General features: G+C 39.8%; 1 protein-coding gene across 3 annotated transcripts in view; it reads right to left on the bottom strand.

Moving 5' to 3' along the window:
• Window positions 1–5,103, bottom strand: part of NMU (neuromedin U) — a 40,035-nt gene extending 34,932 nt beyond the window's left edge. For all 3 annotated transcript variants that reach the window (XM_073340097.1, XM_073340098.1, XM_073340099.1), the window contains exon 1: window positions 4,687–5,103. In XM_073340097.1, the coding sequence (XP_073196198.1) occupies window positions 4,687–5,071 (385 nt within the window). In that variant the 5' untranslated portion in view covers window positions 5,072–5,103. The remainder of the gene's footprint in view (window positions 1–4,686) is intronic.
• Between the last annotated feature and the right edge of the window lie 8,729 nt (window positions 5,104–13,832).

The following is a 13,832-nucleotide window of genomic DNA, read 5'->3' as shown; positions in this document are numbered from 1 at the left end:
CTGATTTTGGGAGTCCTGATACACAATTTTTAAAAGCTTGGGATTTGAAATACTGAGTTAAGCACATGCTTAAATGCTTTCCTGAACTGGGGCCTTAGTTTACAATCATAAATATGTAGGAATGTAGGTACAGTGGAGGATACTGAAGGGGTGGAAGTGTTTGGGATTAGAGAGCACTGGATGAGGGAGCAGCTGGCAACAGGGTTTCCCAAAGCGCGCACAAAGTCCAGGAGAGAACCTGGTGGTGCACAGATGGTGGGATGGCAGAATATCTTCTGCAACCATTAGGAAGTTGGCAGAAGAGCAACATCATCCTGCAGACTCTCTAAAGTACAGGAGATCGAGAAGACAAGCTCAGCCAGTGAAACAGTGAATTATTTAACTGGCTGACCCGTGAGAAAGCCCTTATCCTCTAAGGAATGCTTTCTCCATTAGCTATATCTCTATTTCTCTACATCTGTACCTCAGCTCCATTACTGCAGAGTAATGTCAAACAATATAGTTAACAGGTTTCAGAGTAGCAGCCGTGTTAGTCTGTATTCGCAAAAAGAAAAGGAGTACTTGTGGCACCTTAGAGACTAACCAATTTATTTGAGCATAAGCTTTCGTGAGCTACAGCTCACTTCATTGGATGCATCCTTCATTTGATGCTTATGCTCAAATAAATTGTTTAGTCTCTAAGGTGCCACAAGTACTCCTTTTCTTTTTGCAAATATAGTTAACACTTTTGGTTTTTAGAGGACTGATTTTTAAAATAAGTCTATTTGGGAGATCTAATGACAAATGATGAATATGAAGTATGAAATCCTAGTGTTATAAGCATCTTGTTATTATAAAGCTTAGAACTATGCTAAATTTTAAAAAGGAGAGATTTGTAAAGGTTCAGAATAACTAATTTAATAATATAATTGTATAGTAAATGTAATTAGGATCTGCTGAGCAGATACTGTAAGCCTGGGGATGATTAATTTTTACAAAAAAAAAACACCTAAGGATTTAAATCTTGCTTTAACTGAAAATACAACACAGCCTTAGCAATGGGAAGGGTCAGTGATATCACCATAATACCACAAGTCAGATTTTACATCCATAAGTGTAAAATAAGTAGTTAAAAGCAGCCAGCTCTAAATACTTTTCCTCTGCTCGGTATGTAGTGTATTTACCAGTCTCTTGAGACTTTTATTTGATTCTTGTCTACAATTATCCCGACCCTGGATCTAGTAATTCTGGTTAGCCTGAACCTGAACACCACAGATAAACAGCCCCTTTGCCCAAGCCCCATGAGCCCAAGTTAGCTGGGTCGGGCCAGCCATAGGTGTCTAATTGCTGTGTAGACATATCCTGGGACTATTCACATGAACAAGGCTGGCAGGATTACAACATTGGCCCCTAAAGTTACCAATCCTCGATTCAGGAATTAAGTCTGTGGTTGTTTGTTTGGTTTTTTAAGTAAATAATTTGTTGCTTACTAATATAAAGTCCAAACATAAGGTTCTAAGCCTCTCCAGTGAGGAGTGCAGAAGCACCCAAAAAACCTAACTCTGTTCCATTCTGATTCCATTTCAATCTGAAATCATTGGGTTTTTAGGGTACTCGGCACTTTTCAGGGTGGGCCTGTCATTTCCAAAATAAAAATAAATATATTTTAAATATGTTATTCAGAATTTCAGTTTATGAACTAAAAGGATTCACATTTCAGTGTGTTAAGTTCTTCAAGTTGACATATACTGACTTTACAGTGTAAAAAAGATTAACTCTTTCAGCTATTTCACTAGTTTAGTAATATCAGATCAAGTCTATCAATATGAATAGAAGTTGATTAACTTTATGGTTTAAATTTACTCAGACTCCAGAATTAAAATGTTATAGAAACTTTAGTTAAGAGAAAATGAAATGTTGCCTTCTTGAGTGTCTTGTGAAAATAACTACTGTAGTGACAACATTGTATTGTATTGAATAATTAAAGGAATTTGATTTGGGGTGCACAAAAGATATCCATGGCATTCTACAATTTTACTCATGATGTTTGTTGAGAATGTCTTTGTATAATTATCACATGTATAACACTTGCCTTCTTACATTAGAGTAATATGGAGACAAAGAAGATGAAACACTAACAATATTGACAAGAAAAGGTACTTAAAGCCTTGCTTATTTTTATATTGGTACATTTTAAAATGACTCCACATGCTGTACACTATTAACTATTTAAGACTACTGTAGAATTTCATTTTACACATAGGATTCGCAGAAATTTAAACATCTCTCTACTCCACCTTAACAAGTTTATGCCTAATCAATGTCTAATGGCCACTGCATTATATACTTTGGTAATATGATTTATATTCATTTAAGGTTAAGGGGAATTTTGGCTGCACAAAGAACATAATTCTTTTTAGATTTAGAACATGATCCAACTGCCACTAAAATCAGTGGTGGTTTCCATTGATTTTAATAGGAGCTGAATCTGATCTTTATTCATTGCTACACATCATCAGATATTGGATTAATCAGTATGAATATATTTAGTTTCACAAGTATGTTCTCTTAAATTAAAAATAGGTACTATAGTTTTAAATCTGCACACAGTCTTCTTTAAGCAAAGGTTATTGGTTACCTCACTCTGTAATCATTATGGGCCTGATCCTGTGAGATGTTGAATGCATGCAACTCCCATGAGCTGAAATCATTGGGCACACACCAAGACGGGTCCCATCATCCTTTAGAGGGCAAGTAAATATCACTCTATTTCAAGTGGATCCTTTGAAAGGAAATAGTAGCATCAAAAACTTCAAAAGGAGTTTGGACACTCAAAAAATTCAGAGTTATGCCCAATATCTGTGTAGCTATACAATTTCAAAAAGAATTTACTTTTTCAAAAAAAGGGCCACACCAGAGTACTTAGTATGATTTAAACCTCCCTCCTTCCTGGTGCATTTAAATATCATAGACTCACAAACGAAAAGCAACGTTCAGATAAGCAGCACAAGCAAAGCAAAAATACTCATCGTGTGATGACTTATTGTGTGACATTCCTCCTCAATGAATACATAACTAACTACTTTGTAAGGCATCTGGAGATATGCAGAATAGAATTACTATAAAATACAAATTATATTATAACACCTTTATAAATGCATAATTTTCAGATTTAATGTCTTATGCCTTTCAAATGAAATGAGGCTGTAGAATAGTTGATTATTTTTTTCCTTTAAAATAAATTGTTTGAGAACACTGAACCCTTTTTTACTCAGAGTAGCAATAAAGAAAAAAATATTTCATGCCTTGTCATTTGCGTTTACGCCAAGTTTTTGGTTTAAAATAATATTAGTTTTAATAAATTAACTTTTCCATAGTTCTTTCTAAATTTGAACTTCATGCCTTTACAATCAATATATATAAAATTGCAGACTTGGGTGTGTGAAAATTAACTAATAATCATGTGCAGTACTTGTTTTTGAAACTTTTCAAAATGATATATACAGGATTATTACACTATTCTTGCTTCACATGAATAAAAATGTATAAGCAGTAATATGAATAAGAAATTCCGCGAGGTTGCCACAGTGGTATCTATAACCTGCCCTGATGCGCTGAGGTACTGCGGTATGTATCTTGGTACGCAATATGGTTTGGAGTACTGTTCTGAAAGTAATGAGAGAGACTCAAACAAAACAGTGGCTAGCAATATTTACAGGACTTTGTGCCATTACAGAGCTCTTCTCTGTGATTGCCACATTATTTTCAAAGGCAAATGAAATGTCTGTGATGTCCCATAGTATGTAACAATCTGTTCTCCTTTCTAGAGTTGTTTTAAACCATCCTATAGAATTTAAAAAGTGAAGTACAGTATATAGAATTCTGAGGCATGATTCAATTAATCTAGAGAAAGGACATCATTCTCTATTAACTTCTATCACAGTTTAGAATTTATAGGATCCGATTGCTTTTATCCCTACCAAAATATTTCCTAGGGACTTCTTTATAAGGGTGTGCATGTCTGGGGGGTACCTCTGTATGTGCTTAAGGTAGCGGCCTGGACTCCTAATTTCGTTGCTCTTAAACTCAAGAGAAGGTTTTCTGTATTCAGTATCACTGCTCACTCCATCCGCATGTTTAGAAACGGATGATTACCACAAACGTCTTATTTCTCTGCTAGGTTCAGTGCAAGGGTCGGTCCCAAGTCTCCCTTCCGCCCCATTACCTCTCCTGTGAGCTACAAACATAGATGAAGCACATACACTCGGTGGCTACACCAGATTAGGAGACTCCCACTCCGGAAGTCTTCCTACTGGACACCTTGCATCTTTTCAGGTAGCTGCATCCCTGAATAAACGGTCTCAGGTACTTGGAGTGAGAGTTGGAGAGTCAGCGCCCCTGAACGCTTACACTAGCCCAAGCCTTGTATGCAGTGCAGTTGTAGCCCGGGAGGGGCTGGAAAGCTTGTCTCTTTCACCAACCAAAGCTGGTCCAATAAAAGGTTTCACCTCACCCACCCGTTCTCTCTCGCTCTCTCTCAGCCTAAGCCCCCCGAGAAAGAGAGGGACTCGCGGGGAACCCCCTGGAAGCCAGCACGCCGCCAAGGGGAGCAGAGAGGGGCGGGGATGGGGCTAGGAAGCGGCAGGACCCAGCAGCAGCTAGAGGCACCCCAGAGGGGCAGGCTCTGGGGGCTGGGCTGCTTCTCACCTTGGCAGGCGCACGTCCAGGAGGCGAGGACCAGGAAGAGCAATAGCAGGGGGGCTCCTGGCACGTTGCGGTGGCCCCCCGGCTGGTTCCTAAGGCGGGGCTGGCTGCCGCGGGAGGAGGCGGCGGCGCGGTGCTGAACAGGGGGCTGCCGCTGGCAAGCGCCTCTCCTGAGCATGGTGTCCGCCGAAGGGCGGCCCGGCTGGCCCCGAGTCTGCGCCGCGGAGCCCTTCCCGCCTCGCCCGCTGCTGCGTGTCTCGCTTCCCTCCCGCTCTGGAGTCGCCGAGCTGCGGAGCCCGCGGTCCCTTCCCAAACTTTTAAATCCCCCCGACACGTGGACTGCGTCATCCTGACTCCTGGCGAGCGCGTCATCCCCGCTCCCCCGCATCCACGCGGGTCCCAGGCCCGAGGAGCCCCACAGCTCCGCCGGGGCAGCTGGTGACTCAGCCCGGGCGCGGGGTCGTCCCCCCCCCACGCGAGCAGGGCGGGAGCGCGGGGCCCCTCGTAGCTCGGCCCGCTGCTGGCCGACTGGGAAGTGGAGAAGAAAAGCCCGTAGGTTCCACGGGCGGGGGCCACAGGCATGGCGGGATCAAGGCATAACCAACCCCCCCCCCCCGTAAATTTCGAAAATCCTCTCTTTAACGGAATTTTTCCCCATGAAAAACAACCCCCAGCTGTGTTGGTGAAGGGTGGCACACAACGCCCTTCGCGTGCTCCGCTGTGCGAGCTCTGCCTGTTTTGTTGAGAGTCATTTGTATTTGGTTAAAATATTGTATGTCTCATTTGGAATTGGGTATTTTGGTTAAAAACGACTTACATTTTGAAGAAATAGGACCCTGCTAACCCGAAATAAGTGGGTTAGATTTGCACCCAAGTAACTAACCCTGTGAATGAAAATGAATGTAGTTAAGTGGGTTCCAGTTTCTGGGCAACCAAACCTTAAAACAACTTGGTGAGAGGTATGGAAAATAAGGGAAAATTCTGCTGTCAGATGCATCCTTTTATGTTATTTCTAAAGCACTCACCCCTGCAGTATCTAAGCTGACGCTTGCCTTTCATTCTCCCCTATAGCGAATGGGAAAGCAGCACGGTGGAGTTAAGATCTTTAGCCCCCCAGTTCAGGAAGCTACTTAAGCATGTGCCTAACTTTAAGTATTGTCTTCTGACCTGCCAAAATTTGTGGGAAAGGCACTTGCCCAAACATGTTTTTTTTTCCACACACCTGCACTTCTAAAACGACTAAAAGGGTTTATCTCAAGAATCACCTTTGAAAAGAGATCAGTGGTGGTGAATTTCATCTCTAAAGTGTGTGGTGCGGAAATGTTTTTAATTAGAGCAATGAAGAGGATGGAAGTTCTGGTTCATGAAAAAAGTTCAAGATTTTGAAATATGCCTTCATTCCAAACTGGAGGGAAAACAGAATTTTGAAATTCTCTGAAGAAAAAGTCCAGGATAGAAAATGTTTCAAGTTGATTAGAATGTTTTATTTAAATTTTGACTTTTTAAAAAAATTATATTGTATGTTATAATACAACATTTTTTTCTTCCAAATAAAAATTCTGGTGAAATTGGACTGATTTTGTGAAGCATTTTGACTTCAGTGGAATATGGTTCTGTGACAGTTTCTCTGACCGACTCTAGTTCTAAGCAACTAAAAATAGATTTTCATAATGGAAACCATTCTAACAACTTAAATGAAAGCCATCACTCCTAGTGTTGCTAGAAAAATAAATATAATTAAAAATGATAGATGATTAAAAAGAACACTTGCAAATTGCAGTGTGTGTGGATTAAAATCACATAGATTCTGATCAGCAAGGTTTTTCCTGAAACTTCACCTCTTATCCTATATGCACTCTTATTTATTATCTGTGATGCTCATCCATCTTCTAGACTTCCAGTAGAACTTCAGGGTGAGATTTTCAAAAGCACTCACTGTTAACCTAACTCTGCTCCCATCAAAGTAAATGGGACTTTTAACCTGTGCACAGGGACATACAAGGAACTTTCCTTCTCCCCAGCTCTTGTATGCTGGGGAGTACAGGGGATGATCACCCTACGGGAACATGATGCTGGGAAGGGGAGAAGAGATGGCAAGGCTACAGCGCACAGCAAGGCTGATGCATCCTGGGCCACAATCTAAAGGATGAAACAAATTACTCACCTCACCATCTGCGTGCAAGGAGCAGCAGTGGAAAGATTGTGTTTCAGTGAGTTGCACCTCCTTGGGTGGCACAGCTTCACACTGTCCGCTACTCAGGGCACTGTCTTCAAATCCACAATCTTGCCCTAAATTTCTGTAATTTTCCATCAGTCCTCCATACTTTATTTGTGAAATCTTGTTTGTTTCTATTGCAACATTGCATAATGCTTAAGCAATGACAGAATTATGGACAACATATATGAGCCAGGTTCCCTCAAAAAGAACGTACTACTATGTTTTATTGAGAAATTCTAACTGCTGAGTATTTGACAGGTGAGGAACAGTAGATGATGGAGTGAGGCTGCTTGATAAAAAGAGTTGGTTATTCTGTGAAACAAAGAGCCGATTATACCTGCAACAACAATTATATCCAGTGTCCAATCTTCGCCCTTAGTACCAGTCACTCTGCTCTACCTGTGGCAGATCAGGTATGTCACTAATTGTACTCTACCACCCCGAACAGCCTCACAAGCCATAAAACCTGTATTCTTTGATCAGTCTACCAACCACTGTATTAAAACAATACAAAATTCTCTGTCATAGCAGTCCTTTTCCTGTTCCCACTGGAGCCAATGAAAAAAGTTCCCACTGACTTCATTGGAAGCAGAATTGGGCCCAGTGTCAATAGAATACCAGTCATCAGAGCATTAAATTAAGTGAGTCTCTATTTTACATATCATATTACTATGTTTATCTCTGCTTAATGAAAACAGTTTGTTTTAAATCAATATAGATCATGACTGTGTTTCTGTCCTGGTTTCTGTTAAGAAGTCAGACTTGTCATTTTAAAGAGATTAGCCCAAATTAGTAGGCATCATCTCTGCAAAATATCTCCTTAATCTTTAATCTTGGTCCAAATTAATGAATCAGCGTCCTGCGGTTTGGCCAAAGGAAGGATTTAATTTACTGTGTATGTTGTTAATTAATTCACATGTTAAATATTGAAGGTACCATACAGAAATATATTAAAATATAAACAAATCTGGTGTTGAAATAGCTATGACTCTTCCAGACATATTAAACAGTGCTACAAAATGTTTTAAGAAACCTTTTTCTTGACCTAAAGCTTGAATTAAACTCAATCTTCTGTTTGAAAAAGATCTTATTATTTGATAACTGAGTTTCATCTGATGTCTGTTTTAACATTATAGTCTAAACGCTTAAGAGCATATTAAATGAGATTTCTACAATAACGACAAAATTCTCCAGTAGGATGATCCACCCACTCATCTCTCCATTTCCTATGGATCTGCTGTAGAACCGATATGACTCTTCCTATGCCTAACACTTGATTTTGTGTGTTGCCTCCCAAATCTTCAATCCCAGCCCCAAGTTTGGTTAACAGTTGAATTCTATGTATGAGAAAGATCAATAATAATTAAACATGAAATCTTGTTTGTACACTGAAGTAATGCTGCTCTCCAAACAATTATCCTTCCTCCCTCACCCCCTTCTGAATCCTCATGAGGTGAATTCTTCCAGTATTTCTGGGGACAGAAAAATGTCAAAAGTTGATTACTCTCTCAGAAAAAGTTCTATCCACAAATTTTAGCCTATATAGTCTTACTAATTGTAAAGAGCATCAATGCATTATTGTTCTTTCCTGATGGCGGAGTAATGTGAACAGATTTGGGGGAAAGGATAGTCATTCTGGTCATGTCATCAGACAGCAAATACAATTAATAATGAAAAGGCATGTTCCCATTAGGCCAAATCTGAAGTTTGTACTGAGACAAAATTCCTACAGAAGTCAATGGGAGTTTTACAGAGTAAGCACAAACAACAAGGAGTCTTTGTGGCACTTTAGAGACTAACAAATTTATTTGGCCATAAGCTTTCGTGGGCTAAAACCCACTTTATCAGATGCATGGAGTGGAAAATACAGTAGGCAGGTATAAATACACAGCACATGAAAAGATGGGGGTTGCTTTACCAAGTGGGGGGGTCAGTGCTAACGAGCCAATTTAATTAAGGTGGAAGTGGCCTATTCTTAACAGTTGACAAGAACGGGTGAATACCAAGGGAGGAAAAATCACTTTTGTAGTGCTTTTGAGGCCAATGCAATCAAGGTGGCACATTTCAAACAGTCGACAAGAAGGTGTGAGTATAAGTAAGCCAAGCTGCACTCTGGGATTTTCAGTGTGCTGTAGCAGAGTTCACAAGGGATATTTACTGCATATCAAGTTTGTGTGCTGTAAATTCACACCTTGGCTTAAGCAGTAACTTGACATATAGAAAAAGCTCCAAGTACTTAGAAATTGGCCCTTAGTTTTCATAAAGCGTTCATAGTTTATGACAATTAACTTTGTCCTGAAAAACTGTAACAGTAACTTGCATAATTGCAAGTAATACAAACACCTTAATAGAAGGAGGAAAAAATATGGCATGCTGTATCTGTTCTTGTTTGCATTAATTGCTTGATGAAATTGATGTTACCCAGCTTGCAGGAATAAGGCACATCCTTATTAAAAGGATATTTCCAGTTTAGGATGTTTTGGAGTTCATTCCTTTCTATACTCTGATGACTGAAATTAGTTTCACTGGAATATTTGCATTCTCCTATTGTTGATTGACTAAACACTAATTATGGCTAATGGAAAGGAAATCAAACAGCTGAGGATGTAAAGGCACCATCGTTTCTGTCACCAGAAGAATCAAGGTCAAGAGGTGCATCTTTGAATCTATTCAGCTTTTGTGTACATGTAGGGAGCCTGTAAGAATTCAGTCCATGCTAGTGGTTCTGTCACTTTGTACTCATGTAGTAGGGAATTATTACACACATATTGGAACGTAAACACAAAGAAGTGGTATCTACACGTGGGTTTACTTTACCAAAAAATTCCCATAATTGCTACCACCAGTCCAGGTATAGCAACAGTAACAACAGCAGGAGGCAATGTGGAGACCAGCTTCCAGTGACATTAGCTCCATGCCTAATCCTTCCAAGAGAAGGTCGACACTATATGATGCTTAAAACACTGACATCCTGTCTACACTAGAATTCCTACACAATTTTGGGGAAATAAGTTTAGGGTAGGCAAGGCCATGATGGTCAGTCAATCCCTGCTCACATGACACTTGGATCTGATGTACTTTCTTAATATCTTACTGACAGCATATTCATAGTAAGAGTATGAAGGGGCCAGAGGGTTGGATATGAACAATCAGCATCTCTGATTGATCTTTTGTTGCAGGAGTTCTGGTTCAACCCAGACTGACACCAGTTTGACAAAAGCCTTTAGTTCCATCTCCTTACAAGCAATACATTCAAAAACAAAGTACAGACAATGCAGGGTACAATACTTCCTAAGCTTCCCTAGAACATCCTATCCTTGATCTGATCAACAGAACTCCTCAACTCTCCCTTCTGAGAGTAGAATCCTTTATTTAATGTGTGGAGCTTGGATAGACACTACAGCTTCTAATTAGCTCCGAACTAGGAGTGCCTCCCTGAGCTGACTTGGAATCCTGGCTGGAAATTAACCTTGTGACAGCTGTTGTCTGACCCAGTGAGGTCTACTTCTGGGAACAGTGGCATGGGGTGCACCAGATATTCAGGGAGGTTTCCAGGTACTTTCATATGTAAGATATGGTTAAACCCACAGATAGGTGAAAGAAAGCTGTGTAACAATATGCACAATGGGCCAAATTCAGCCAGCTTATAAGTGGGTACAGCTCTTCTAGAGTCAACGGATTCATAACCACTTAACAGCTGTATTTGACCCATTGTGCATGTCTGAGTCTGAAATCCTCTATCCCCAGAACATGTACAGCATGGACATTGGCAGTGCATATTTCTCTAACTGTGTCCCTCAATCCTATCTTGAGGGGACCCTTTAGACTGAAGGAGGTCATAGAATCATAGGACTGGAAGGGACCTTGAAAGGTCATCTAGGCCAGTCCCCTGCACTCATGGAAGGACTAAGTATTACCTAGAACATTCCTGACAGGTGTTTGTCTAACCTGCTCTTAAAAATCTCCAATGATAGAGATTCCACAACCTCCCTAGGCAATTTATTTCAGTGCTTAACCACCCTGACAGTTAGGAAGTTTTTCCTAATGTCCAACCTAAACCTCCCTTGCTGCAAGTTAAGCCCATTGCTTCTTGTCCTATCCTCAGAGGTTAAGACATTTTTTTTTCTCTTCTCCTTGTAACAACCATTTACGTATTTGAAAACTGTTATCATGTCCCCTCTCAGTCTTCTCTTTTCCAGACTAAACAAACCCATTTTTTTTCAATCTTCCCTCACAGGTCATGTTTTCTAAGCCTTTAATCATTTTTGTTGCTCTTCTCTGGACTTTCTCCAATATGTCCACATCCTTCCTGAAATGTGATGCCCAGAACTGGACACAATACTCCAGTTGAGGCCTAATCAGCATGGAGTAGAGCAGAAGAATAACTTCTCATGTCTTGCCTTCAATACTCCTGCTAATACATCCCAGAATGACGTTAGCTTTTTTTGCAATATGTTTGCAATATGTTGACTCATATTTAGCTTGTGGTCCACTATGATCCCCAGATCCCTTTCTGCAGTACTCCTTCCTAGGCAGTCATTCCCCATTGTGTATGTGTGCAACTGATTGTTCCTTTCTAAGTGGAGTACTTTGCATTTGTCCTTATTGAATTTCAACCTATTTACTTCAGACCATTTCTCCAGTTTGTCCAGATCATTTTGAATGATAATCCTATCCTCCAAAGCACTTGCAACCCTCCCAGCTTGGTATCGTCTGCAAACTTTATAAGTATACTCTCTATGTCATTATCTAAATCATTGATGAGGATATTGAACAGAACCAGAACTGATCCCTGTGGGACCCCACTCATTATGCCCTTCCAGCATGACTGTGAACCACTGATAACTACTGTCCTGGAATGGTTTTCCAACCAGTTTTGCACCCACCTTATAGTAGCTCCATCTAGGTTGCATTTCCCTAGTTTGTTTATGAGAAGGTCATGCAAGACAGTATCAAAAGCTTTACTAAAGCCAAGATATACCTCATTTACCGCTTCCCCCAATCCACAAGGCTTGTTACCCTGTCAAAGAAAGCTATCAGGTTGGTTTGACACAATTTGTTCTTGACAAATCCATGCTGACTGTGCTTATCACCTTATTATCTTCTAGAAGTTTGCAAATTGATTGCTTAATTATTTGCTCCATTATCTTTCTGGGTACAGAAGTTAAGCTGACTGGTCTGTAATTCCCCGGGTTGTCCTCATTTCCCTTTTTTATAGATTGGCACTATATTTTGCCCTTTTCCAGTCTTATGGAATCTCTCCGGTCTTCCATGACTTTTCAAAGATAATCGCTAATGGCTCAGATATCTCCTCAGTCATCTCCTTGAGTATTCTACGATGCATCTCATCAGGCCCTGGTGGCTTGAAGACATCTAATTTGTCTAAGTAATTTTTAAACTTGTTCTTTCCTTATTTTAGCCTCTTCTGATCCTACCTCATTTTCACTGGCTTTAACTATGTTAGACGTCCCATCACCGCCAACCTTCTTGGTGAAAACCTAAACAAAGAAGTCATTAAGCACCTCTGCCATTTCCACATTTTCTGCTATTATTTCCCCTCCACCCTTATTGAGTAATGGGCCTATGCTGTCCTTGGTCTTTCTCTTGCTTCTAATGTATTTATAGAATGTTTTCTTGTTACCCTTTATGTCTCTAACTAGTTTGATCTCATTTTGTGCCTTAGGAAATTAGTTGCTGACCTCTTTGCTGAGACTACAAAAAGAGTGCCATTTCCTAGAGGCTGATTTTATGAAAAAGATACCTGTCCAATAGGAACTAAGCTGAAACCACTAAAATGACTTTATAGAGGCCACTAAGCAGTTTCAGTCACTATTACCTGGGATAGATTTAAATCAATCATTTAGCAGTGAAAAGCTTTGCATCCTATTAATAATCCCTTGAACCATCCAGTCCATCAAAAGCAATCACCATCTTTAGAGCAGGCAGACTTCATGAGAAATATACTCAATAAAAATATATAATTTTCATAGCCTGGCATTCAGTTTAAAAGTAGAATTGGTCATGGACCATAAACTTTTCTCACCCCATTTACACCATTCAGTGCTTCAATTTTTCCCCAACATTCCTCATTAATTCCATATAACAAACAGGACATGGAACAGAATGATTTATTTGCTTTATGAAGTTCTAATGATAAAACAAAAAGTTGTAAATATATTCAGTCAGAGAAAGCTAATGAACATCTACAGTCATTGTCATTTATGAATCAGGTGTGGTCCGATGAGATGTATGAAAAATGGCTAACATTCCAAAATACTGAAATCTCTCATAGACGCAGTCTGAAGAGGAAAGAATCATACTGTGATCTAATACAACCCAAGGCACATCAGCAGCAGTGAGCCTTTAAAAAGATTAGTGTCTAGCTTTGTCCTGGAGAAACAAGTGGTTAAGCACACTGTCAGTGACTAATACATAATTAATAAAATAATAAAAATCTCACATTGATCTGTAATTTTCAGACCTTATAACTAAGAAGATGTTAAGCAGGAAAAGAAATGAAATTCAGAAGTGTGACCATTCAGTCTATAAAAAACTGTCCTGTCTTCCAGATGATCATGAATTTGGAACTTCAGAGTTGGAACTAAAGAGAACTTTAGAACTACTGTTTCCCTTTGGAAGAGAAATAAATGATACCGAGAATTCTTGTCTATTTTACTCACAATACATGCACAAATCTTTTTCACCATGACCGAACCTGGCACACAAGAAATCCAGCTTTCCGACCTCTAGAACATTTTGGCAAAAGGTCTGCCATTCCCATTGGCTTAATTGAAAGCTACAATTGTAGCTGAATTTGGTGCACTAACAGCAGAGATCTTACTGAAATTGGAAGGTAGTAAGGTAAAATGCAGTCCTGTCAAGAGTTTTCCCTTGGTTTTTAACCTCTACTTCAGATAGGACTCAGTCCTGC

The sequence above is a fragment of the Lepidochelys kempii genome, chromosome 4, assembly GCF_965140285.1.
Source record: "Lepidochelys kempii isolate rLepKem1 chromosome 4, rLepKem1.hap1, whole genome shotgun sequence".
Taxonomy (NCBI): Eukaryota; Metazoa; Chordata; order Testudines; family Cheloniidae; genus Lepidochelys; species Lepidochelys kempii.
Note: the sequence above shows the minus strand (reverse complement) of the source record. Positions and strands in the feature narration are given on the sequence as shown.